Source organism: Podarcis gaigeae (genome assembly GCF_964106915.1).
Source record: "Podarcis gaigeae genome assembly, chromosome: 2".
NCBI lineage: Eukaryota > Metazoa > Chordata > Lepidosauria > Squamata > Lacertidae > Podarcis > Podarcis gaigeae.
Window position 1 is genome coordinate 85,959,333 of NC_139679.1, and position 26,042 is coordinate 85,985,374.

At 41.8% G+C, this 26,042-nt stretch overlaps 2 protein-coding genes and 2 long non-coding RNA genes across 4 annotated transcripts in view; 2 read left to right on the forward strand and 2 right to left on the reverse strand.

Annotated features, from left to right (window-relative positions):
• Positions 1 to 69: 69 nt before the first annotated feature.
• LOC310839042 lies at positions 70 to 10,574 on the forward strand. The gene is made up of 3 exons (XR_014561305.1): positions 70 to 364; positions 8,443 to 9,955; positions 10,445 to 10,574. It is a non-coding gene; the product is annotated as an uncharacterized lncRNA (long non-coding RNA).
• A 4,143-nt stretch (positions 10,575 to 14,717) lies between these two features.
• Positions 14,718 to 26,042, reverse strand: part of KBTBD12 (kelch repeat and BTB domain containing 12) — a 55,720-nt gene continuing 44,395 nt past the window's right edge. The window contains exon 6 of the mRNA XM_083727172.1: positions 14,718 to 16,838. Coding sequence (XP_083583298.1) covers positions 16,672 to 16,838 — 167 coding nt within the window. The 3' untranslated portion in view covers positions 14,718 to 16,671. The remainder of the gene's footprint in view (positions 16,839 to 26,042) is intronic.
• MGLL (monoglyceride lipase) overlaps positions 16,773 to 26,042 on the forward strand; it is a 158,325-nt gene continuing 149,055 nt past the window's right edge. The window contains exon 1 of the mRNA XM_083727200.1: positions 16,773 to 16,907. The gene's annotated coding sequence lies outside the window, so the exon portion shown is untranslated. The remainder of the gene's footprint in view (positions 16,908 to 26,042) is intronic.
• LOC310835514 lies at positions 21,742 to 25,983 on the reverse strand. Its single transcript, XR_014559692.1, has 2 exons — positions 24,938 to 25,983; positions 21,742 to 21,981 (listed from the first exon to the last, which is right to left on the reverse strand). It is a non-coding gene; the product is annotated as an uncharacterized lncRNA (long non-coding RNA).

Genomic DNA, 26,042 nt, shown 5'->3' on the forward strand with positions numbered 1-26,042 from the left:
CCCAGCGTCCTCCGAGGCCTTTCCTTAACGTACGCGGTTTACGTCACGGCGGCGCGTCACTGAGCGAGTCCTCTGTAACCGAGACTAGCACGGTATCGTTGGGAGGGAGGGAAGAAAATCGTTTCCTTTCTGGTTCTCAGTGCGGGTGTGGTAGTTGGAGGCGGCCTAACGGGGCTGGGAAGCGTCGCGTCCCGAAGCGTCAACGGTAGCCCTTGGCATGCTGGGAATTGTGGTTCTGCCGTAGCCGCCATGAAAACAAATCAAAGAGAAGCGAGTCAAGGGCAATTTCCCAGGCAAGGGTCGGCTTCCAGGCATGAGAGGCAGGGGGTGGTAGGGTGACGCACCTTTAAGGATTGCAGCCAAAGTAATGTAGTTGCAAGTCGTTCTATCCAAAAAAGGGGACACTGAAAAGCTGCGAGGAGTTTGTAAATAGCGGAAGCAAGTGAGATCTTCCACAAAAGGGTTGCAATGTATATTCTCGCTTGCTAGGAAGAATTCTTTTCGGCAGCCTTGCTTGTCCTCCCAACTGGCCATTCTGCTCCGTTCTGATTTTTCAACGTAGGGCAGAGACTACAGTTCCCTGGATTCTTTGAAGGAGGCGTGTGGTGTGGAACTGTTGCCCATCCCCTGCCAATATCGGGTCCCTTGATATAGTATTTAACCCCCTGAAAATCTTTGGATTTGAGCATATGGATGTCTCACTCGCTTCCCGATGGCCCCATTTTGGTTCTTCTATCATTTAAGCTACTTAAGTTCACTTCTAGAATAAATGATCCCTGAAATTGCAAGGTGTCATTCAATCATCCACAGTTCCACACCAAATCAAGTACAATACGGTCCACAGTATGCAAGGGATGTCCTTTGGAATGTGCAAGCAGTGTACCTTGAGAGATCTGATATAAACAAAACGTGCACTTGTGACATTGTTTTATTGAAGGTGTACGGTATATAGTCACCAATCTTTTAAGATCTGGTGCCAATATCTGAGGCAATCATTCCTAGTTCTAAGTGCCTTGGGGCTGTTTGTTTCAAGAGTGGGTAAAGAAATCTCTCTCAAACAGCAAGTTCACATTTAAAAACAAAAAAACAGAAATTGTCGTGTATGGTTTTGACACCTATAAAGGAATCCAGTGGATTTTCAACTTAACTTTTTATTATGTGATCATCAAAACTGGTTATAAGTATTTTGTGTGGCTTTGGATCCCTTTGGTCAGATACAACTCTGGTGACCACTATTTATGCATTTGTCATTTTAAAGGTTAACTTCTGAAATACACTCTGTGTGGTATTGGCTTTTACTATCTGTGCTCATTTTGTGGAGGCTCATTTTATGATAATGGGACTATGTCAGCATCTTCGTTTTTGTCTGTAAGGGACTAAATGGCTTCCCATGCCCATCCCTAAGTTTGGCTAACAGTTCTTTCTTAACAGTAGTATCTGTAGAACAACATGAGGACTGTCACCCAATTAAATAAATCTTAATCATGTTTTATTTAGTTGATCCAGAAACCCTGTATTCCAGCTATACTAGGGGAGTGGTACTGAAGAATATGCCACCACTATACTGATAGAACAGCTGTCATATCCTATATTAACTCAACGTTCTCCTAATATACACATTGTTATCTGTATATTTTTCCCAATACACACATTTTTGCAAAACAACTTTCCATTATGTAATGTATGTTTGTAGATTATTCTACAAATATGTCATTTTTATGCACACTTTACCCTAGAATATGTATGTATATATACATACATTACCTGGCAGCATACATTTAAAGCTCTCTTATACCACTTCAACAGTCTCGGCTTGCCCCAAAGAATTGTGGGAATGGCAGTTTCTAAGGGAGTGGGATAACAATCGCTGGCTGCAACATCATACAACCTCTCCACAAATAAATAAGAGTGAAGGCTCAGAAAAACTCTCACAGTAAAGCAACCTACAACAAACTTGGTACAAGCAAATTGGGATGAATGCTCAATAAGCAGGTCATCTGGAAAGAACATCTGTCTCCAAAAGTGGCCAGCCCGGTTCCTCAGAGAAATCTAAAAGCAGGTACTGAAAGTGATAGAAATCACTTTTTCTCCATCACTTGGTAAGTCAAAATTTACCAAGTTCATTTTCAACTATCATGGTATGAAGCCATATACATATTTTTCCTCCATTATTTTAGAGGGATGTTCTTGGAGACTGTCTCATTGGAAGGTTGCCAGATTGCTTTTAATACAAGACCTATTTGCGTGAGATATGGGAGAAAGGAATTGAAACAAAAGAGGACTGGAGGATGGAATGTATGGGCAGTGACTGTAAACAAATAAATATATCAGTCAGTTCAATTCCTAATGGAAAAATAGTACTTTCTTAAACTACAAAGAATCAGTGGGATTTTTGCTCCATCTTGAGATGTTAAAACCTGACGTGGCCATGGCATATTGAAAAATGGCAGAATACTACAGCTTGCCATGCTGCTGCTGCTGCTCCTTAAATAGAAATCCACACTCTTGTCCAGGTTGTCCATAGCTAGACAGTGAAAGATGACTGTGTTTCTCCTTGGGGAGCTCAGCTTGTCTTTTTCTGAACTGTTCTATCTACTCTTTCTTCAAGCTATACAGTCCAATAGATTGTTTATGCTAGTATCCCTTTATCTGGGAGATAAGAATAGCTAATAAAAGCTGTTTGCACTATTCATGGCCTTGAGCAGCTGTCAGATTTTGAAAGGTGGTGTTGGCTTTGGGAAATAACTCTAAACAACTAAGGGTTTTTGCTCTGTGTGCTCCTACTGTCCTCATAAGAAATGGACAGCTAAGCCCTCTAATATGTGCACTGTCTGGGTGGCAACACGCAGCCTGACACAGTGATCAGCATTACATAGATATGGATACTTTACACGTTTATAATTCAGAAATGTTGAGTGAAACAATGGACCTACACATACACACACCCAGTGCTTTTTTCTGGGGGTACGCAGGGGTACGCATACCCTTAAATATTTTGTGAATCTTTGTACTGTATTTGTTTCCCCCAATTTGAACTATAAAATGGTGACTTTCTTGAGTCAAAATGAGAGTACCCCTAAACATTTTTTTAGAAAAAAAGCACTGCATACACAACTTCCTCTTATTCAGACATATGTGTTTGTACTCAATGATCTGAACTTTCACTAACTTTATACTTATTTTTTGATATGGCATGAATAAGTCATCCATTATTGGATTACTGCAATGTGTTATACGTGGCACTGCCCTTGAAGATGATCCAGGAACTTCAGTTAGGACAGAATTTGGCAGCGAGGTTGCTGAAGGGGATTAAACTATCAGAACATGGTTTGCCAGTCCTCATTTGCTTATATTGGTCGCCACTACATTTCTAAGCCCAGTTCAAGGCGCTAGTGTTAACTAATAAAGCCATACGTATATGGTTTGGGACCCCAGTATCCGAAGGTACCCCACTTACCGTACGGGACTATCCAGATCTTAAGATCATCTACATTACAAGATGCACTCTTCAGGATGCCACTTCCTGCTGAAATTTGAATGGTGACAACGAGAGAGAGAGAGAGAGATATCTTCCTTATTTGGAACGTTTTCCCCTAGGAAGCTCACATCATTGCATCTTTTCAACACCAGGCAAACGCTATTTCTGTTAATATACCATATTTTAAGAAGCATGGTATTGAACTAGTTTCCTCCATCCTCAGAAGATGAAAACATGATAGTGGTTTTCAAATTTTCTATTATATAGATATAGATGTATATGTGTATATTTTATTTTATTGGACTTAAGGAATTGTTACCTTCTCATCTTTTAAATCCTTTCCTGCTGTCATGGGCTTTGCAAGGCACGTGAAGTCCTAGGAATTGAGGTACACTGGTCTTGGAGTCCACACCACTCCTAAATTAATTTAAGCCCCATTGATTTTAGTGGCATATGCATGTGTGTGTAACTGGGGGCTATATTACAACCTGGGCAGAACAACCCTACCCTTCAAGGGAGAGAAAACTGGAGTCAGACAATCCACCAACTTCACAATCCTGATTGGCTTGCATGGCAGAAAGTGGGGGCACATGCACATTCTCCCCCCCCCCCCCGGTTGCCAACTTCCTAAAAAAATGTTCAATAACTTTGGCTATGCCCATGTCGCCTGGGATGCATTTGCAAGGGCCATGGGGTTGTGCCCTGAGCCACAATCTGCTGGGAAAATATTGGGAGCTTGGTCTTCTGAACACCTTGTAATATTAGTATTACTATTTCTGCTCTTACAATTTACTGTATTTATTAGCCACCTTTTCTGGGCAGCATGTAACAAAACCAAAACAAAACCATAAAATACAAAAATGGAATTCTAAAAGCTGAATTAAAATAATCCATATAAGACAGAAAGCTGAAAACCACGCTAAACAGCGAAATCCACTATCTTCCAGAAAAGTAAAACTGGGTAAAATAATGAAAATTTAAAAGCCCTTGAAAATAAAAAGGTATCTGCTTGGCACCAAAAAGACATGAAAGATGGTTCCAAGTGAACATTCCATAAACTAGGAATTGCTGCTGAGAAGGCCTTTCCTCCTGTGACCACCCACCGTATTTCAGCTTGCAAGGGCATTCAGAGAGGGGTATCTGAATATGAGCTCAGGGCATGGGTAGGAACACATGGAAGAGGCAGGTCAGCTGCTTCATTTAAGGCAACGGTTGTTAGATAACCATTCTGTATAATGAATCTGTTTAGAATAATTCTATGCCTTGAAATATACTTGAAGGAGTTTCTTTCAACAATTAGTACCAGAAGTCAGATTAAGCAGATGATGATGATGATGATGATTACCCTGCCTTTTTCCTGATCGGACACTGACACAACGGAGGCAGAGAAAAAAGACTTTTTGACTGCCTGCACTGCCACAGAATAGACTCTAGCCTGTGTTCAGTCACACTCATTCTGAGTTTTTTTTTTGCCAAACCGTGACCAGTCATAAGTAAATGTTGAGATGTGAGGGTTGTGGTTGTGTGTGTGTGTTTTGGAGTTGGTATTAAAGGAGTTTTCTTACAGTAATACTGTGGGTAACCTTATAGGCAGGGGCAATTTGTAGAAGACAACCAATTTAATAGGGTAATATTTTTCCAGGTTTTCTTGGCATCACTTTATTCTGGAATACTGTATTGAGGAGGTACCATACTGAGCCCATGTAGAATAATATTGTCGGTCCTCATTCTGTCCCTCATCACCTCCTTTCCCTTGGAACTCTGCATTCATTCTTTTTGTGGCCATGCTTAGAATTCTCACATGGATTGGCCAACGTAAAGAAGCTCAGCTGATTCCTTCAACTTTCTCTTGCCCCTTGGGAGGTATAGGTGATATCATGTGGAAGAAGGAGCTGGCCTCTGTCCTCCTAAACTTATCACAAGTTCTTGCTTGGCTTGAGCTCAGGTGGGATGGCACTGCACCCAGCCTTTTGGCAGATCAATGCTCAGCAAGTGTACATTGTTGGCATCTGTCTCGAGAGGCAATGGAAGAATGCACTATGAGGGGTAAAGTCAAACCTGCTGTGGCTGTAGAGACCAATATGGGAGAGACATGTTTTATTGCAGTTTGAGCAGATGAAGGCATCTGATTTTGCTGTTACAGATGCACCATGGCATTTCCTCTCTTTGCACTCCTCCCAGCAGTCATTTCTCCTCTGGTCACTGCTGTGGATACCCGAGCTGACTGTCTCCAGCTTGCCTGTGACCTATGCATGGACTTGATGTGGTCCAGCTGTTCAGCAGTGGGGAGAATTGGGAGTTAGCTTGCCCCTCTCCACTATTTTTTGGTCATGGCATCGTTGCTATAGATTTCCCCCCACCCTTCAACTGCATCCTTGAACGTTTGCACACAGAGACCAAATATGATATTGTGAGATTTTCAATTACATTTTGAGAGCTGGAAATCCTTGAAACAAGGAAAAATTGCTACATCTTTATATAAGCAGTAAGCCATAACTCAATGGCAGAGCACGTGCATTGCATGCAGAAGACCCCAAATTCAATCCCCGGCGCCTCTATGTAGGCTGGAAACCCTGTCCGCAGGGTTTCTGTCTGCAACCCTAGAGAGTCAGTGTAAATAATACCGAGCTAGTTAGACCAATAAGGCAGCTTTTAATGATTTTCTGCTCCACCAGATTAGGGTAATAGTCTCCATTGGGTAAGAATGTTTTTTTTTTCCACCTTGTGGACAGATTTTTTTTATTACATGTGAGGGATATTGATTGCAGTGGACACAGGTCTCAGCCTATAGAGATAATTTGTCAGCAACTGCCCTTCGTGCTCTAGCTCCTCTGGCTCTTAAATAGGTGATGAAAAGTATTTGCGGAGCATCTGACAGACTAATCACAATGTTAGGTGGAGCAGCTTTAATAATTACTGTATGAAACATGTTTCACACGCAGCTTCCGGAGTGTTAAGATGGCACCTGCTGGATCAGGCCAATGGCCTATTTAAACCAGCATCTGTTCTCAAAGTGACCGACCAGATGCCTGTGGGAAACCTGCAAGCAGGATTCGAGCACGAGAGCACTCTCCCCTACCGGAGCTTCCAGCAAGTGGTATTCAGAAGTATTGCTGTCTCCAGCTGTGAAGGCAGAGCATAGCCATCACGGCTTGTAGCCATGGATAGCCCTCTCCTCCATGAGTTTGTCTAATCCTCTTTTAAAGCCATCTAGGTTGGTGGACATCACTACCTCCTGCAGGAGTGAGTTCCATAGTGTGTTGCAAGGCAAAGTGCGTCCTTTTAACTGTCTGGAATCTTCAAACATTCAGCTTCCCTGGTTATCCACAAGTTCTAGTGTTATGGGGCTGAGGAAGAACTTTTCTTTATCCACCTTCTCCATGCCGTGCACATTTGGGATGAATATGCATTTACATCCTCTGATTATTTAACCCAAATGCTATCTTGGCAGTAATATTCAGCTTAGCCACAAGGTGGGAGAACTGTTTAACTTATAAATCTGCCTTTGCTTAAACTTTGTATGAAATCTACACATATGCCTGACATTATTCAATGGCTATTCTAATTGCAAAGCTACATGATGACGGCATTTAGAGAGACCCATGTATGCATGAGCCTCAGATCTCCCACCATAGAGGAGATGGCCTTTGCACTCAGTAACCTCTGCTGGGTTGTATTGAGATCTCCACTCCCAGGAGAGGAGCCTGAGAGAGGATTCAGATGCAACACAAGTGGAAGGGCAGCAAGAAACACCAGTGTCTTGAACAATATGCAAAACAGCACACAGCCTTCCTTCAACATTAATACTTTTCAGAATTTTGCAATGCAGTTCTCTACCCCAATGTGTAGAAAATGCATATATTAACAAAGATAGCAGAAAAAAATGCATAACCTTAAGGAACATTGCTTTGCAAAAACTTGTATCTTAAGTAAAATCGCATACAAACACGTAGATAGGAGAAAATTGCACTAAGATGTTGATTCATTTCCATGATTAATTTTAAATGGGGGGGGAGATTAACTAATGTGGAAATGTGTAGAATTGAATTTAAGACTGGAAAAATGAGATGGAGACAAACTGAAATGGTCAGGTTTGCCCATCCGTACACCCCATGTAAAGAATGATAAGATTATACTGTCAAGACATTAGCAGCAGAAACTCACCAAGCAAATTCCCTGTTTGGTTTTAGAGCTAAAGCTGAAATCAGACCCCATGACATAAGATGTGCAGTGAATGAACCGTGATTCGTTGTTATCGTGTTGTACTTGTCTGCTCCTGCCTTTGCAAAATAGCTCCCTGGGACATTTGTAAAAGGCTTTATAAATAAAAGCTATATTGTATTGTACCCCCAATCTCCCTCTGGTACTTAAAATACATTTTATCTATTAGGAAATCTTATAACCATAATGTGCCAAACAGATAGACTGTACGTGATGAAAGACCTGCTATAACCAAGCTAGGTGCCACCCTGGGCTTTCTTAACCTTGTTGTCCATGCACAAACCCGCTCCAGCAGAGCCAGCAGTTGTGTTCATAGCAAAAGTTCCTACATGTTGGTTGAGGGAATTGATATTCAGCAGCTGGCTTTGGGGTTTTGTTTTGTTTTTTAACCAAGTTTAGTACTACTTCTAACCCTCTGTGTGGATCCTCATAGGGTGCTTTCAAACAGGGGCTTAATATGCAGACAGATCGCTGAGATACCATTGTTGAGATACATTTACATGTAACTCAACTTGGCTTAATTCCTCCATTCCCAAACTGCTGCCATTTTAGCTAAAGTAGACTGTGTTTGTAGTAGACCAGGATGCTTGATGTCATAGGACCTATATGCTTACAAAGGTTGTGTGCCACCTCTACAGAGTGGTAGCAAGATTCCAGAGGGTTACAGGGTTGTGTTTCCATTGGGAATTCAGGCATGTCAGAGAGTGTAGCCCTTTAAAATACATAGTTTATTTTGCACCTAGATACTGCACGCCTGGGTGGAGGAAGAGAGTTCACAGCATTACATCTCAAGCGGGGCTTGCTCCCCACAGCAGTGCAGCTTTGCAGTCCAAGGCATCCTGCACACCATTCTCGTTCTTCTGTCCCAGCCTGCCAAGATGGTTCTGGTAAACAGTTATGGTGGGTTCATTGTAATGGTCTTATGCTGTGTGGGAATGTTTGGAGAGGCAAAGGGGAATGCAGAGGACCTTCCTCTCCACAAATGGAGTCTATCAGACCTTATTCCTCTGATTAACTGTTGTGTTGACATTGGCGGAGTAATTCTTGTGCAGAATGTGTGAAACCATAATCACCTCCTGATGCATGTGAAGATGCTATCTGAAAAATGTGTGTGACAATGGGAGCAAACCCCAGGCTATGGCTTCCAGATTATTATTAACAGTAAAAGATGAACCCTGTTCTTAAAAGGTAAACTGGTTCTTATGCCAGTCTGTAGAAAAGACATTTTCTGAGAACCAGTGCAACATTGAAAATACTAAATGGGGTGGGACAGTTTCTTTGGACTATATTGCAGAGAGGAAGGGTATTTGTAGTGTGTTGTGAATTTTTGCTTGCTTAGGCGTTGAACTTGCAGTTTATGATGAGAGGATACCTCATTAATCAGGAATAGGCATGGGAGAATCAGAATATTGTTTATTTGTTTAGATCATGGATCATTCATGACACACCCTGTGTGTTTCTCCCATGGATAAATAAGAAAGGAGGGGGGGAGAGAGAAAGGAAGGAAATGATTTTGCATGGTTAAGCAGCCACTCCCCTTCGGTTCTGCTAAAAGTGGCAGCCTCCTGCAGCTGTTTTCATTTTTTAAAAAATTGGGAGACTGTTACACCCATCCCAAGTGTAATATCTAGTTTGGCCTGAGTCATGCAAAATTGCTACCCTCTCAGAGCACAGATCTCATACTCTGTACAAAGCCAGCATAATTGTTACCAACTTAGCTATCATAAACAGACATTTGATTTGCCGATCTATATTGCCGTCTCAATACCAAAAAGGAAGATTTAAAAATGCTACTTCCTGCTTTCCTGACATGAGGCTCTTTAGGTCCAGTGCTGTGGATGTGACAGAATTGGGGGGGGCACTCTACAGGTTCCCTAATCTATGACAGCAGGTGGAGACACTTCCTGTTCATTTAGCATTTTATCCCAACTCCTCAAAACAATCTTTTCCATGGAATCCTGATTTCCAGCTGAATTTAACCATTGTCTCAATTACATGGAGAATCTGAAATCCTCTTAAACTTACAAGTGGAATTGATTCCCAACCAGCATCATATATATCATTTCAAGTTTCCACCTTTAATTTCTTTAACCTAGCCCATCAATTAAATCCAAAAGATAATGATACTTTGTTTTTGTGAATATTTCACTTCTATTCTCAGACAACCTGGTCCATCCTATGCAGTGGAGGCTGCCCGACCAGCACCAATCTATCACTAGGGATGGAGGAGAAACATGATTCAGTTTGCACTTGAAGGTGAGCTTACCTAATTTGCACTTTCCAAAACAATACATGAACCAAAGCACAGCCATTTTATGAAATTTGCACTTCTCTGAAATTTGTAATGCAGTTTTCCAGCCAAGTGACGTATACAAAAAATGCATGTGCTAGGGCAAAGTGTGCATAAACACACACATATTAGTGAAATATATCTATAAAAATGCATTATGTTAGCGGAAATTGCTTTGCAAAACTGCATACAAAATGTGTGTGGTTAGAGAAATAAAATAGTAAGGAATTTTCATGAGGAATTTTTAAAATTGCAGACTGTTGAGAAATGTGGAGCACTGAACGTCAGATTGGCAAATGAGAAACTGAAAGAAATTGAAACCACCAAATTCACCTACCTCACGTCTGTTCTCAGACAGCTCCTACCTGCCTGATTTCTTCCAGCCAGTACAGTGGGGTAGAATGGGCTGTCACCTTCCTCCTCCTTAGTCTCTGTTTTCCCCTTCTTTAACCCAGCAGGGATGAGAATGAGGAGGACAAAACTAGAATTACTTGGCCCTACCACTGGTCACTGACAGTTGAGCTCCCTGCCTTCCACCCCACCAGCCCCCAGGACACCAGCCACCACTGATTCTAGGGCAGACACCTAGGGTCTCTTTGTCTCTTCCTTGTAAAATTCCACTGCACAGCTGGTGGATCTAGCAAAGTGCCATTTTCTTCCCTTCCCTTTGCTCCAACAAATCCTCACTAAGTTTCTCAACCTTTATGGGAGGGCAGAGGGGCAGAGGTAGACACATTTATCTTCACCATTAAAGATACATATCTTTGTTGGCACGATCAGGTGGGGAATTTCTCAGGTAAGGAAGGAACTAAATTAATTCAAGGCCATTTTAGACATGGCACGGGAGATCTGTAATCAGCTCTTGACTTCAACCCACCACACTCCCCCTTGCTTTTAACTGCAGAAAGGGCAAAGGTGGGTTCAGTATGAGTATGTGTTGTTTTCCCGTTTCATGGCTAATAGCTCTGGGAATAGGGGAAATTAGAAGGGAGGAAAATAGCACCAGAGGGAAGGGTTGGTATCCCCTCTCCTTAGCACTGTGGCCGCAGTCCAAATCTTACGTCACTTGCATATGCCTTTATAACAACAACAACAACTGGAAGAAGACTTCAATAAATATCACTCAAGAAATCACTCAAGGTATCTCTCAAGTAATTAAGGAACAAAAGAAGAAAAGGCACACTAGCCTGGGAACTTCCTCTCTGCCCAGAACATTGGAGGCTAGACACCACACCCCCTCTACAGTATTTATAGGAACTCAAACATTGAGATCCCGCTCTGTTCCAGTAACAAGAAGCCGAAAGCACCAGCCTGAAGATGACGAGTGAGACCTCGTCGAAACGTCGCCTAGACACCCCAACTTTTACACGGGAAGACACCCGAGGACACCAAAACCTGCATTCCTGTACCCGTGAAAATCTACGAAAGCAAATATCTTACCTCTACGGGGAGGAAACCTTCCAGCTAGTAACAAGAAGCCGAAAGCACCAGCCTGAAGATGACGAGTGAGACCTCGTCGAAACGTCGCCTAGACACCCCAACTTTTACACGGGAAGACACCCGAGGACACCAAAACCTGCATAATATATATATATATATATATACACACACACACACACACACACACACACACACACACACATATTACAGCAGAACTTCACTTCATTGGGGCTTATGTTTTGTAGAATTCATGCTCTCCTGAAGTAAGAGGATATTATTAAATCATTCCATCAAGTGCACATAAGGCATTGAAGCCAAAGGAAAATAAGGGAGGAGCATCAAAGGACGTGCTGTGTGTGTTTCACAGGCAGTTTTATAAACATCCTTTCCTTTCAATCTCCAGATCTGGAGTAAAATGCTAGCACATCAGCTAGCACATCAGCTGCAGCTGAGCATGACTGGTAAGTGAATTGCATCTCTTTGAAGAAATGCTCAGATCTCTCCGATCCATTTTGAAATCTGAAGTTCTAGAGAGATGTGAGGAAATATTTTTTGATTTCTAGCCTGTTGGGTTACTTACAGTATGTATGTTTGGAGAAACGATGGCCCTCAAGAGATGTTGCTGGACTCCAGCTCCTGTTAGCCCCAGCTGGCATGAGCAGATGAGCAGAGATGATGGGTGTTGCTCAACAACATCTAGAGAGCCACAGGTTCCCTATCCTTGGCTTACAGCATTATTTTGGTCTGATGTGAGACATTCATTGTATACTGCAGTGCTGGAAATGTGGGCACTCATCCTGATTTGCTGGAGGGAATGGTAGATTATATTGTGTCAAGCCAAGGGCTATCCCACAATTTCCACTCCATTTTCCTGTTACTGTATACCTAAAGTACAGTGTTTGGGGGAAATTGGTTTTTTACGCAAAACCTCCCAAACAACTATAACTGTGTGACCAGTGTTTGTTGATACATGATTGTTACTATTTTCAAGTGAGATTCGATCTGGAAGCTCCCTATTGCTAAAAACAACAGTTAGGGAGGACCAAGTCACAATGTTTTGCTTCCCCCAATTCCTGGTCCTTAGTCCCCCTGTTCTGTGACTACAACACACACTTTCTAGCACCAGAACATGCCATTTCCCTAACAGCAAAGAGGTGCGATTGCATTACATTGATTACATTAGCTTGCAGTGAATGGATTTTCTTGTTGCAGGCGGAAACAGGTTTTATTTAGTTCAGTTCTGCAAGTAACAGGAAGTTAATCCAAGGCTGCTATCAAGCAGGGATGGGGAATCTGAGATTCCCCAGAGGTTGTTGGACTTCAGCTCCCACCGTTCCCAGCCTACGAGGCCAACAATGATGTAAGCAGGGATGATGGAATTCATAGTCCAGCAACATCTGGGGAGCCATGGGGTAGCACTCAGTAGATTTCCCATTGAAATTAAGGCACTTAATTTAGGCTTGAACCCTAAATACACTTATTATTTGTTAAATTTATAATATATATACTGCCCTTCATCTGGAGATCTCAGGGCAATTTACAATATAAAATTACAGGAAAAAACCATTGACATGCATAGGTTACACTGTTAGCCATCCTCATGAATTTCAGTGAGTCTACTCTTAGTAAAACACGGCCATTTTTATTCCTCAATAGCAGTCCCTCCAGAGCCCCCCAACTTAGCATGGTTTTCTCTGTCCTGGTTCATTCTGGACACAGAGAACACCATTTTTAAATTGGGAGCTTCAAGGATGCTTGCTTCTGATCTTCTGGCCCGCAGGCTGGGAAGGGCAATTTCATGGTTTCTTGCCCCCTTGCAGGAGGGTGTAAATGAACCATATAAATGTCTGAGGTGATCTGCTGCCTTAATCACTCATTAGAGCCCATAGTTAAATTTGGAAAGAAGACAGCTATTAGCATGGTAGGTACCATGGAAACAAAACTCTCCACTAATGAGAGTTGCCACTTCCCTGTTTGGGGGGAGTGCAGCGCATGGGGGGAAATGAGAAGAGGAACGCAGAGAGGGAAGCATAGGGTGCAGTGGTGGGAGGGCATGGAGGAGCAGGCTGCAAAGGAGGAGGTGCTCAGGTGAGCAGAGCAAGATGTGAGCAACCACCCCGGTGAGATTTTATTTGCAAGTTTGTACTCACAGAGCTCCTGTTCCACATTTCCAAGTGGGCTGAAGGTTATGTAAATAGTCTTTATTTAGAACTGACAACCACAGTGTTAGCGATGGGCACAAAGCTGTATTTGTTTTTACTTTTTGAAAGTGTAAAAATAATTATCTCCTTTTGTTCCTCCCCTCTCCCCTTTTGCTAAAGCTTAGCTCTGTTGCTCCTTTGTCTTTGAAATGGAATATATATATATGTGTGTTCCATTTCAAAGATATAGAGGCATGCAAAGATTAGTTCTTCCAGACAACCTGATTGTTGAGCACTAGCAAGATGTACCTGGCGCTGCTCAGCAATTTGAAGGTGGGGGAGGAATAGTGTTATGAGTTTGAGGAGGAAATAGGCTGTACTTGCCTGGGTCCAGCAAGTGGTAAAATCTAATTAAGGATTCAAATTCCTGGAATAGCCAAGCTAGCTTCCTGGTGAGGTGATAGCCTAGGACCAGTTAATGGGCACTTAAGGGAACAAAGAAAGTGGATCTGTGCCTCAGCTCGCCAGTAGTTGGAAAGACAAAGGCCTGAGTGGAGAGTGGCATTATGTGAGCTAGAAGGTTGAAGCAGAAAAGGCAGCAGGCTAGGGAGTCAGCCAGCCAGTGATGGTCGATTTCTGTTTGAATCCAAGGCTGCAGCTACGGGAGAAGCAAGACCTTCTTGGGGTGTAAATGCTGTGAACCCCTACATCATAGGCTCAGGTTGTAAATAAACCATATACTGTATAATAAAGACACCACAGTCTCCGCTGTGCCTCATTTCCAGAAGGAAAAATGAACCCTGGGTAAGCGCCTGGAACCCCTGGAATCTTGCACCGCTCAGAGATTGGGTTGGTGTGTAGCAATAGAGTTTTTTAATTTGTTTGTTCGGGTGCTGTGCTTGCATGCGCACACACTCACACATAGCTCATACAGGGTGTTTATATGTCTTCTTATTAATAATTTGTTCATCTTATACTTTTCAGTGTATTCCCAATTCTCCACAAGGTCATTTTTTAAAGGAGGGGAAATGTGGATTTGTTATGCTAGAGCAACAAAGTGCTTTAATCCAATTTAACTGCACAAACTTAAACTCTGGGACGTGCTTGAATCCCTCCCACAACATGCTGACATGTTCTGGAGGTAATCTAGGTAAAAATATAGCAGCTTTATTGGACAAACTGGACAAATATAGCATCAAAACGTAGGGCATATGTGGAGAAAGTTCTTCAGTACTGTTTATCATCTCTAAACTCCAACAAAGCGATGTATACTTTGTTTGTGTGCACTTGCAAGCATCCCAATGGCCTTTTCCCCACATCAGAATCAAGATTCAATGTAATCTATGGAAGCAGCACCCACATTTCCCCAGACTATAGGCTAAAACCTTTTCTTCTAGTGTTGACAGTATAGCCGTGAAACATTCAAATGTAAATGTTTTAACTGTCAAATACATCCTACCTACAAAGCACACAGGAAGGAAAAGGTTGAGTCATGAGGCTCACAGCTCCACTTCTTTTCTAGATTAATTCTTTCTATTAAACACATACACATGCTGATTCAACCCTAGCACAGTGTTCTGCATTGAGCAAGTTCTTCTGAAGTTCATGCTACCTTTGTGTGTTTTATGAAACGTTTACTGATGTTTCAAGGTAAAGTTGATGAGTCATAAACAGAGTAGGAAATATATCTCACTCTCCTCATTTTTCCACTGTTCAAGTTCCTGCAGCAGGAATTTTAAATATGGGCTGGCTACACATTACACTTGAAAAGTGAACGACTGCTTCCCAAAAGCCCTAGACCACTCATTCTGGACCCTCACACCTATGATTCGCTTCCCTTTTCAGCTCTTTCTCCCTTTCTCACTCCTAGGATCTCCAGGGCTACTACTGATGTGACATCTGCATTCTCAGATCACCCCTTCTCTACCTCAGTACAAACCACCCCAGGTCAGCAGTAGGTGATGATAATTCCACTAGTGGCAGCAGCAGAGATTGCCTGTCCTTAATGCTCTAGTGTCAAACTCAGGACAGAAGAGATGCGTAAAGGACCAATAAGACCAACCTGGGTGGAAAGTTCTGAATGTCCCGGCCTGCCTTATGGTAGCAGAAGACCAACAGAGAAGGGCTCTAACTCAGTAGATGAACACATGCAAAAGGTCCCAGGTTCAATCCCTGGCATTTTTGTGTTGGGATAGTGAAAGATTCCTGCCTCAAACAGTGAAGAGCTACTGTTAGACATAACAGACTAGGGGTAATGTCTGTTAGACATAACAGACTAGGGGTAATGTTGTTGGACTACATATCCCATCATCCAATGGGCATGTTGGCTGGGACTGCTAGGAGTTGTAGTACAACAACATCACCAGTTTGGCTAGCTCTGTAATAGACAGTGCTGAGCTAGAGAGACCAATGCTTTGACTTTGTGTCCTACAGCTTTGTATGGACCTCCTCTTCACTCCATATGGAAACTATAAGAAGCAAGCCCCGAGGTATTAAGGCAAGCAAAATCCTTCATTGTATAAGGCACCAAACCAGAACTTTAGGAAACCATTGCTGATAATTTATTCCAAACTTCAAGAGAACTAATGTTCTATCTGTTCTAGCTGAGATTCAACATCTGGACAGTTATGGTTGTACAGTATGCAGGACTGTATGAAAGAAGGCTGCTTATCTGCAAACTCCGCCATCAATACAGGCCCAATGCAATCTGACTTTTGAGCCAATTCCACCTGATTATGAGACTAATAGCACAAGCCTATGTGTGTTTACTCATAAGTAAGTCCCAATGAGTTCAGTTGAACTTACTTCCAGGTAAACAGGTACCGGATTGCACCCTAAGGCCATCTTTCGCATTCCATTTGGCCCTCTGCTGACAATTTAATGGTTTCACAGTATTTATGTTGGTATAGAATTCTGATTTCTGAATGTGCAAATGTTTTCTTGATTCTTTAAGCGACTGCAAAGGCTCGCATTCGCTCCAGATGCTTTAACTAACAGTTGTCCTGGCATTTTTAGGTGTCCAGGAGACATTGCTGGCCATTTATATGAAAGTCTCTGTTCTAAGCTCCACATATCAACTGCAAGGGAAACCTGCATGCCTATTACTCCACTAAATCAGGAGGAGGAGGAATGAGATCCCGTGGGTTCAGCTGAGCAACAAGACAGACATCATAGCTATCATGCATGAGGACGTTGACAGCCACAACATTCCACTGATTTTCCCAGGTGTCCAGCTCTAAGATCTCTTTGGTGATAACTTCATGGCGAGCTGCAACCAAAAAAGAAAAAGAAAAATGAAATGCAACATCAACAAAGGAGTCAAGAAACCATCTTTGATGTAAGTAACAAAGCAAAAAATTCTTTTATGTTATGCTTAGATTAAAAGGAGATATGGCAGTGACTGAAGCATGATTTGCAAACCCAATATTTGTACTCCAAGCTGTACAATGTGTCTGGAAACTCCAGGTTGTGCTGATTTGACTTAAGGATGCCAAGTCCTTTTTTGTTTGGCTTATAACAAAAAACATCATTCGTTGAGTATTGGTTCTTTACTTTGAGCACTGTATCTAAAAAGGAAATGAACTTGTTCTTGGATGTGCCCAAACTAATTGCATGCTGAATGCATTCTAAACTAATATAGTGCTACATGGTCCAGAATTGTCCTTTTTCTATAAAGTTTGTTTACAAGTAAATCTTTTCCAGCAAAGTTCCCTTGCAATGTTAATGGAAAACTCCCTCCTTACAGGTTTTACCTGGTTTATTGCTGCCTTGCAAAGATCTTTAACTATTGGTTTTCTTGGACTTACTTTCTTTCCTTTTTTGCAAAATGAAATAAAGATCAAAAATAAATGAAAGCCCAGAATTAAGTTTAAGATATTAACTGATGCTAAAGAAAGAGGGGGCTTTGCCCTGCCAGACTTAAAGTTGTACTACGAATCAGCAGCTTTTTGCTGGTTGAAAGATTGGCTGCTTCTTGAAAACACTGATGTTTTGGATTTGGAAGGTTTTAACAATGCTTATGGATGGCATGCATATTTGTGGTATGACAAGGTTAAAAGTCACAAGGTTTTCAAGAACCATATTGTCAGGAAAGCAGTGTTTAATGTCTGGATAAAATATAAAGACTTGCTAGAAAACAAGACCCCAAGGTGGTTATCACCAATGGAAGCTAAGGCCCGGAAAAGACTCAATATGGAGGCCAAATGGCCGAAATATTGGGAAATATTAGAAAAAGAGGGAGATAATTGGAGGCTGCAGAGTTTGGAGAAATTAAAAGACAAAGTGCGAGATTGGCTACATTATGCTCAGATCAAAGAGGTTTTTAAGTTGGATAAAAAGATAGGATTCCAGGTGGAAAAATCAAAGTTGGAAACTGAATTGTTAGAACCTAAGACTAAGGTACTTTTGAGAATGTATAATTTGCTGTTAAAATGGAATACACAAGATGAAACGGTTAAATCGCCTATGATAAAATGGGCACAGGACATTGGGTACAATATCATGTTTGCTGACTGGGAAAGGTTATGGACCACCGGTCTGAAATTCACGGCATATAATGCCTTGAAAGAAAATATTATGAAAATGATATATAGGTGGTACATGACCCCAGTCAAGCTTGCAAAAATATACCATTTGTCTGATAATAAATGTTGGAAATGTAAAGAAACAGAAGAAACATTCTTTCACCTCTGGTGGACCTGCCCTAGAGTTAAGGCTTTCTGGGAAATGATATATAATGAGTTGAAAAAGGTATTTAAGTATACCTTCCCTAAGAAACCAGAGGCATTTCTTTTAGGCATCGTCGGCCAGAGGGTGTTAAAGAAGGACCGAACATTTTTTATGTATGCAACAACAGCAGCAAGGATACTAGTCGCCAAGTACTGGAAAACCCAAGATTTACCCACACTGGAAGAATGGCAGATGCAACTGATAGACTATATGGAGTTAGCAGAAATGACCGGCAGAATCCGAGACCTGGGAGAAGAAGCCGTGGAGGAGGACTGGAAGAAATTCAAGGACTATTTACAAAAATATTGTAAACTGTATGAGTGTTGAGAAAGATGCAAGATTATAAATAATATGGCACCATTAAATTAGTTGAAAGGAATATGAAGATAAGTGAAAACATATGAAAAGCTAATCTTTGGTTAAATAATATGTTAAAATTAAGTTTTTAAGATTGGGGTAAAATTATTTAACATTTGGGACATAATATCTGAAAGTTATAAAATAAGAATTGAAACAAGGTAATAAATTGCTGGACAAAGTTTGATAAACTTGGAACGCAGGAACGAGAGACGTGAGGAAGTCCAATGAAGTGAAGAAAGTATGATTATTGTAAAGTTATATGTCGTTTTGTTTGCTTTTTACATTGTATTAAGAAAATTTTGAATAAATATCTTATATAAAAAAAAAAAAATGAAAGGAAGTCAACCACCAGTAGGGAAGCCTGTTGATGCTAATCCAACTCTAGGCTCTCTTCCTGATGTCACTGAGGGTCGTGCCATGGCCCCCCGCCACACGGGCATTGGACAGGATCCACAACCGCCGGATTCCTTCAGCGGAATACCCAAAATTGTCGGGGAAGGCGATGGCCACACCTTGCCACCCGAAACACCAACAACACATTCCAATGCCAATGCCTAACCGCCAAATCGCCAAATACCACGAAAGTTGTGATGGTTGCTACGAGGTAGGCGAAAAAAACCAAGAGGCCGGGCCAATTTAGCCAATTGGAAAAAAATCCTACCAGGCCCCCTGGTTAAACAGGGCGACCAACCAGAGGTCCATAGCAAAGTCTCAGGAACAGCTAATCTAAAGGGAGTGGAGGGTGGGTGACTCAAAGAAAATGTGTGTGCAATGGTGGGGATCGCTGGCGCGGCTGCGTTTGAGCAGCAAGCCACACCCCCGTGGAGCTTCCCTATTGGGTGCCCAACTGGGGAGGGGCGTGGCGCCAGCCCCGGAGTTGAAGCAGGGGGCGGAGCGCCCCTTGCATGACGCAGGAATCATCTCCCGATCACAACCCCTCCCCTCCTGGGAGGAGGAAAGGCTTTACCTGTAAAAAGTGAGTGTCGGAGAAAGGATAGCAGTTATCGAAAAAAGGGCTAGTGTGCAAACAATCCAATTTGTTTTGGCCGCTTGGACAGAAGAATTCATGCAAGTGAGTTAACCGTTATTTGGGCCCTGTCCCCAACCCCCCAATTCAAGGGATGGTGGGGACCTCACCCACGAATAAAAAGCTTGCATGCCAAATAATCTAATATTACTCGCACATAACTTAAACCTAGTGCTATATTTATTTCGCTGCAAGTAAATGACTTGTTTTACTTTTCCCAATGGCTGCAATGGAGTACGCTAAGAGATGTTAGGATAGGAGCCCTCAGTAAGAAAGGACTCTAAACACCAGCTGCTGAGGAGCTCACAAGAAGAGTGACTTTTGCTCTTATGTTCTGCTGATGAGCTTCTCCTTGGCACCTGCTGGGCCACTGTGAGAACAGGAGGCTGGGCTAGATGGGCCTTTGGTCTGGTCTAGCAGGGATCTTTATGCTGTTATGACTCCTGGCTCTGGGCCTTGTTGTCACACTTGCCCTGCGTTCACATCTCGAGCACTAATTTGCCATGGCTGGAATCTTTTGGAGTGTGAAACGGCATAACCCTGCAGAAAACACAGTGCAAGGAATGTGGGATGGTTTCCCAATGTTTGGCGTGAGTAACTTCTGCAGGCAGCTGCAAATCACACAGAAGTGAACGAACTAATTAGAGTGGATGTTGGCTCACAAGTAGATTCAGCAAAGGTTAGATCTGCATTAAAAGGCACGTATGCTATCCTAAGTATGCCATTCTGATCCTGGTTATCTTACATTGTTTTGTTGTTGTGGATAAAACTGAGGGTACTTTTACTTACAAGGATGAGACCTGCCTCTTTAAACTTAACTCGGAATGCAGTTACTAAACCTTTATTGGCTGCAGTGAACATTCAACATCCTTTCCAAATTCTTCCCCAAATTAGTAGCCTTCACATGCGACACACAAAGACATGTCAGACATTCTCAAATGCATTGTGTAAGAAAATGCCCTCCAGGCTTCTGGAAACTGAGTTTTGTGGTTTCCATGGGCATGAGTGTTAAGCAGCCATCTCCTTCGCAGGGTGGAGACAACTTTCAGTGCCTCTCTTGTACTTTGCCTGTTTGGAAAAACTGATGGATTTGGCAAGAGCAGTTAGATTCAAGCAACTCTGTTAAAGCCAGTTTTTATAAAGAGCAGCTTTTAACCATGGCTGAGCAATCGTACCATAACAAAAGAGCCACCAAGCAAGAGAGAATTTTGCTTCAGAGTTCTTTCCCCCCCCCCTTCTTTTATAGGTGAACGGAAGAGCCATTTATTTTCTAGCACAAAAGCTGGGCTTTTTGACACCTATTATAAAAAGCCAACTGCTTTGGTATTAATGAGAAGTTCTTTTTAAAGCTACCTCCTCCCAATACCAGTTAGAAATTTTCAGCTGAACTTTTGCTGTAGCTAAAATGTGTGGATAGGATTTGCTCATCTTTTTCATTCTCTGCTCTGAGGAATTTCTAGGTCTAGCCTGGCTTGGTATAGCCATTGGGGTAGTGGATTATAACTCTTTGAGCAATTTCACACATTGTACAGCAACAAACTTGGGTTTGCCACTGTTCACCCTCAGCAGGGAGTCATAGCCAATTCCAATGCACATCCTCCCAAATGTCTGTTTGTTGCATTCCCACTGAATTTCCAGCGAATTTCTTCACTGTTAACACAGGAAATTATTTACTGGACTCTGACTGGGGCTTTCTCTTCATTTGTAATATCTCCATTATAATCTTGCCCTTTCTTGAGGACTATAAAAGTGGAACACGAGGAGAGACTATTTTGCTGCTTTTCAGGGGTGCTCATTATCACTTAATTTATGGATGATGAAATTATGCCATTGGAATAATGTGCACAGTGATTTATTTGGCATGGGGTAATTGTTTGTATCATGATGTTTATATTCTGTGTTTTAATAAATATTTTACTTATGGATTTTATTTTTGCATGTCCTGAGGACAGTTGCATGTCCTGAGACTTTTGAGAGTAAAAAAGTAGTCCTTTATCACTTTGCATACGTAACTGCAGCCCTAAGAAGTGAAACCAATAAAGTCACATACGGTACATTTCATTTCTCTAGCTTTTCATTGCTCACAAAATTGACATAGGTCTGCAGGAACGGGAGATGCAAGCTTATGTGCTGAAGAGGGGAGTGAACAGCTGTGAAAACATTGATTTTTTTTAAAAAAAGGAATAGATCGTTGAAATTGTGGAAGCAGTGCTAGGAGAAAAGGAAGCAGCATTGCTGGGTGTCGATGTTTACATAGATCAGATGAGGATTCTTGCCGATGAGGACTCCTTATGGCCTAAAGATTAAAACATTTATTTTTTTTAAAAAAATGCATATAATGGCAAATAGGAAGGAGAGAAAGGAAGGTGTCATTAGCCAGTCAGAATTCCACAGGCATTATCTGTGCTTGTCATGGAAGCAACTACCAAAAGTAAATGTACTTGTCTTGTTTTGACAAACTAGGTAAAATCTCAATGGATCATTGGAGATTTGGCAAAATGTCACTTATTGTACAATTAGGTCAAGCCTTAAATTCATCTGGACTTCCGGGTCGGCGCCATCGCCGAATGGCGGACTCCCTCCAAGCTCCGGAGGGAGCCTGCTTGGCAGGGGCTGGGTCCTACCGCACCGGCGATGCGGGGACCCTTAAAAACCACGGCCAGAGGAGGCCGTGGACATGGAGACTCGGCTGGCACCGTTAGCGCCCTCCTGACTCGTGAAGGAGCCTTTTTAAAGGCTACGGATCGGGTGCCGGGGAGAAGCGTGGTGCTTTGAGTTCTCTGCTATCCCTGCCGAGCGCAGCCGCATGCCATCCGGCGGAGAGCGCTGACTTCTTCTATTGAAAATTTGGATTTAAAGAAGAACCCGTGAGTAATTGGAATATGGACTAAAAAAAAGGGATAAATTTTTAAAATTTGGAGCGAACGGGGGAGGCGGAAAAAAGGAAGTCAGCCCACCCCTAAATTGTAGAAGAGCCAAAACAAAGGACTGGACAACTAAGATCGAGTGTAACCTTATTTCGCCGAATTAGCAACTTCGCGAGGGAAAATTATAAGATTGAGCTGGAGGAGAAAAGTGGAATTGTTTTAAAAAAGCAACCCCCCCCCCCCGGAATCCCTGGAGCGATTCGTGAAACTGCCTGGAGAAGAGCAATGGAGGTTTTGACAGCTGTCAAAGAGCTGTCAAAAAGGAAGATTAAAATAGAGACTTTGTTATGAGGACTTTGCCGGTTACATTTGTTATAAATTGAACATAAACTGTTTCAAATATGGACTAACAAGCTACTTGGACTGGTGGATGTGATTCTGGAAGGGAATTTTGCTACTGTAATCCATCTAGAGGAGCTGAGGGATATTGCATGTGTTTTTGACAGGAAACTTGAACAGTTGAATGGAACTTTTAATCTCCTGGGAAACTGCAGGAATGGAACATTATTTTGTCTACAGAGGTCTATACACTACAGGAAACAATGGAACTATTTGTTGGAAAATGAAAGGAACATGATGCAATGCTTTGCTCCTGAATAACAAGCCTCTGCAGAGACACTAGAAACTTTTGGAAAAAGAACATTTCTGTGGGAGAACAGAGAAACAAAAAGGAGGAGAATGATTGACAAGAACAAGGAAACAACAAGAACTGGACAGAACTGGGAGAGGGAACATTTGGGATATCCAGGTTTGGCAAGCTTATGGAAACAAAATTGGAGTTTTTACTCCTGGATATAAAAACCTGGATAGAGGAAATGGGCCCCTTTTTTGATAGACTCCTTCTATGATTGGACACTCGTAATTAAAGACTGGCAAAGAACCTGAGGGACATAGTGTAATGTGGGAACTCCAGGAAGATATTAGAAGTAGAGGGATAGGTGAAACGCAAAGGGGAAAGAGGGGAGGGAAAGTTGGAATCCAAAGGTTGTAAAATCACTACTCATTTTTATTTTATTTCCATCTGTACTATGTTTGAAAGGGGGGAACTCGTGGAAGGGAATAGATCGATCTTAGGGGATGGGAATTTGGATAAATTGGGTTACTGATGATGAGTGTACTTTGGGGATAAGAACTTGTTGAATTTAATTGCATATTTGGAAGATTTGGAACACAAGAGGGGGTAGGGAGGGGAAGTCCTGGTTATTGGCAAAAAGTTTATAAATTGGATTTAATTTGTTTTAATTTGTTTTAATTTGGAAAACCTTAATAAAAATTATTATAAAAAAAAGCCTTAAATTCATCTGATGCTGGCATTTAACACAATTATAAGCCAGTTGTGTCCATAGTACAGTATGGCAAGTAATTTATGTTGGAGGCATAAGGCAGCTAATCTGGAATGTTGCATTTTGAGCTTACTTTAAGGCTGTGAAATTTTGGACTGACATGGTAAAGGAGATTGAAGTGATAACAAGATATGTACAGTACTACTAATTGATCCTTTATTTTATTTGCGCTGATAAAGGATCAAACACCATTGGAATATAGGGAATTAGTTCAACAATTATTGACAGTTCTTAAACTGATAATCTTTTATAACTGGGAAAAATGAACTTAGCAACAGTGGAGGAATAGATAATTCAAGTATGAGATATTGTACATATCATTAAACTAAAATGAGACAGAGAGGGAAGATAATCTGATGATCTCTTTGTGAACAAATTGAGTGTGTTTATTAGTGCAATAAAGTACAGGACTCTGCAAACCCACACAGACTATTGGGTTTGTTGTGAGCATGGCAAGCTGGTTTCAGTTTATATTTTTATGTATAGCTTTGTTCTTACTTTTTTTTTACATTATGGATAGTATCCTTGATGTATCTTTCAAGTCACAAATTTAGCAGTGAATTATTTTTTTTAAGGACCAGGTAAGGCTTTAAAACTCCAGTTTTCACGTTTGCACCTCTGTCCAGGATAAGTGTCACTAGCTTACTTTTATTTGTTTTTTATTAGGAAACATACTTGCTTCATATTCCCAGCCATACTATGCTCTGCAACATTCTTGCAGATGCTCTACAAGGGAAGAAGCACTACTTGGAGGCTCATAAACTTCCATTTCCAAGTATGAATGCATTTTGCCACTCAGACATAACCAGGCTGGGTTTTGCTGTTACAGCTGTATGACAGGCTGACTCGGCCTGCTCCACTCAAGGCTGGCCACTGCATGGGGAAGCTTACAGATTGCTTTAGGGTATGCTGGATAAATATTTAATCTGCTTCTCTGTTCTTTGAAAATTGCATTCCATATGTGGTTAGAGTTTATACTTACCCCTGTGGTACGACATATTGATTGCTGCTGCTATTTTCTCTCTCTTTTTATGGGAAAGTTGCATTTTTCAGGAAAGCCAATTTCGAAGATGAAACTCCAACTTCATTCATATCTATCTATCTATCTCCAGCAAAGTGTGTGCAATTCAGTATTTCAGTTGTCATGTACTTTTTAATGTTCTTCCATGCAAGAACAGCAAAAAATAGGAAGTTGGAGTCTAAAGCACATGACTTTTTTTTAAAAAAAATGGAAGGGTTGAATCTTATTTTATTTTATGCCGGATGGTTGCCTCCTGTCCCTTGAACTATGGAAAGGAATCAAATCAAAAGAGTTTGGTTGTCAAAAGTACGTATATGCACATGTCTACACCATCCCAGGGATCGTAATTTGCAAATTGTAGCATGGTGAGGTCAGAACCCTTAACAAACTAAAGTTCTCAGGATTCTTCCAGCGCCTTAAATGTATGGTGTGGATGTAACCCAAGTCTGATAGTGCTAGGTAAGTTACTTTCATGAATGCTATAACCCACAGAAACAGATGTTGGCAAAAGGAGAAAAGAGGATAAATGATCTGAACAGTATCAAACAGGAAGGCTGTTGCATAGTTTGGGAATAAGATCTAGTTCCTGAGTCACTGAAATTTCTAAGTCTTTATGTGGTCAAGAACTGCAATAGCAAGACCCCAGTCTCCCACACTGTTATCATTGTTCATTATCCATGTGATCTAGTGGAGATTCCTGCATTGCAGGGGGTTGGACTAAAAGACCCCCAGGGTTACTTTCAACTCTACAATTCTATGATTCGGTCTCCCTGCTGTTCTGCTACCCTTCTCATCCCAACTGTGCTGTCCCAGCCGCACCCTCTCTTTTCCTTAATGGGCCCTCAAGATCCTATCACTTTCCCCCAGCACTACCACTCCTTCTAGCCCTTGCACAACCCAAATATTTCCCTCTCCCTTCTCAGAAGCAGAGGTGGGTCTATCAGAGGGGATGAAACCATTGTGAACTGCTGCTCTTGGTAATTTGACCCGCCAGATATAAGAGAGAGTGCCGCTGCTTTTGCAGCTGTGTAGAAGCAGAGATGGGGACGCAGGTGGCGCTGTGGGT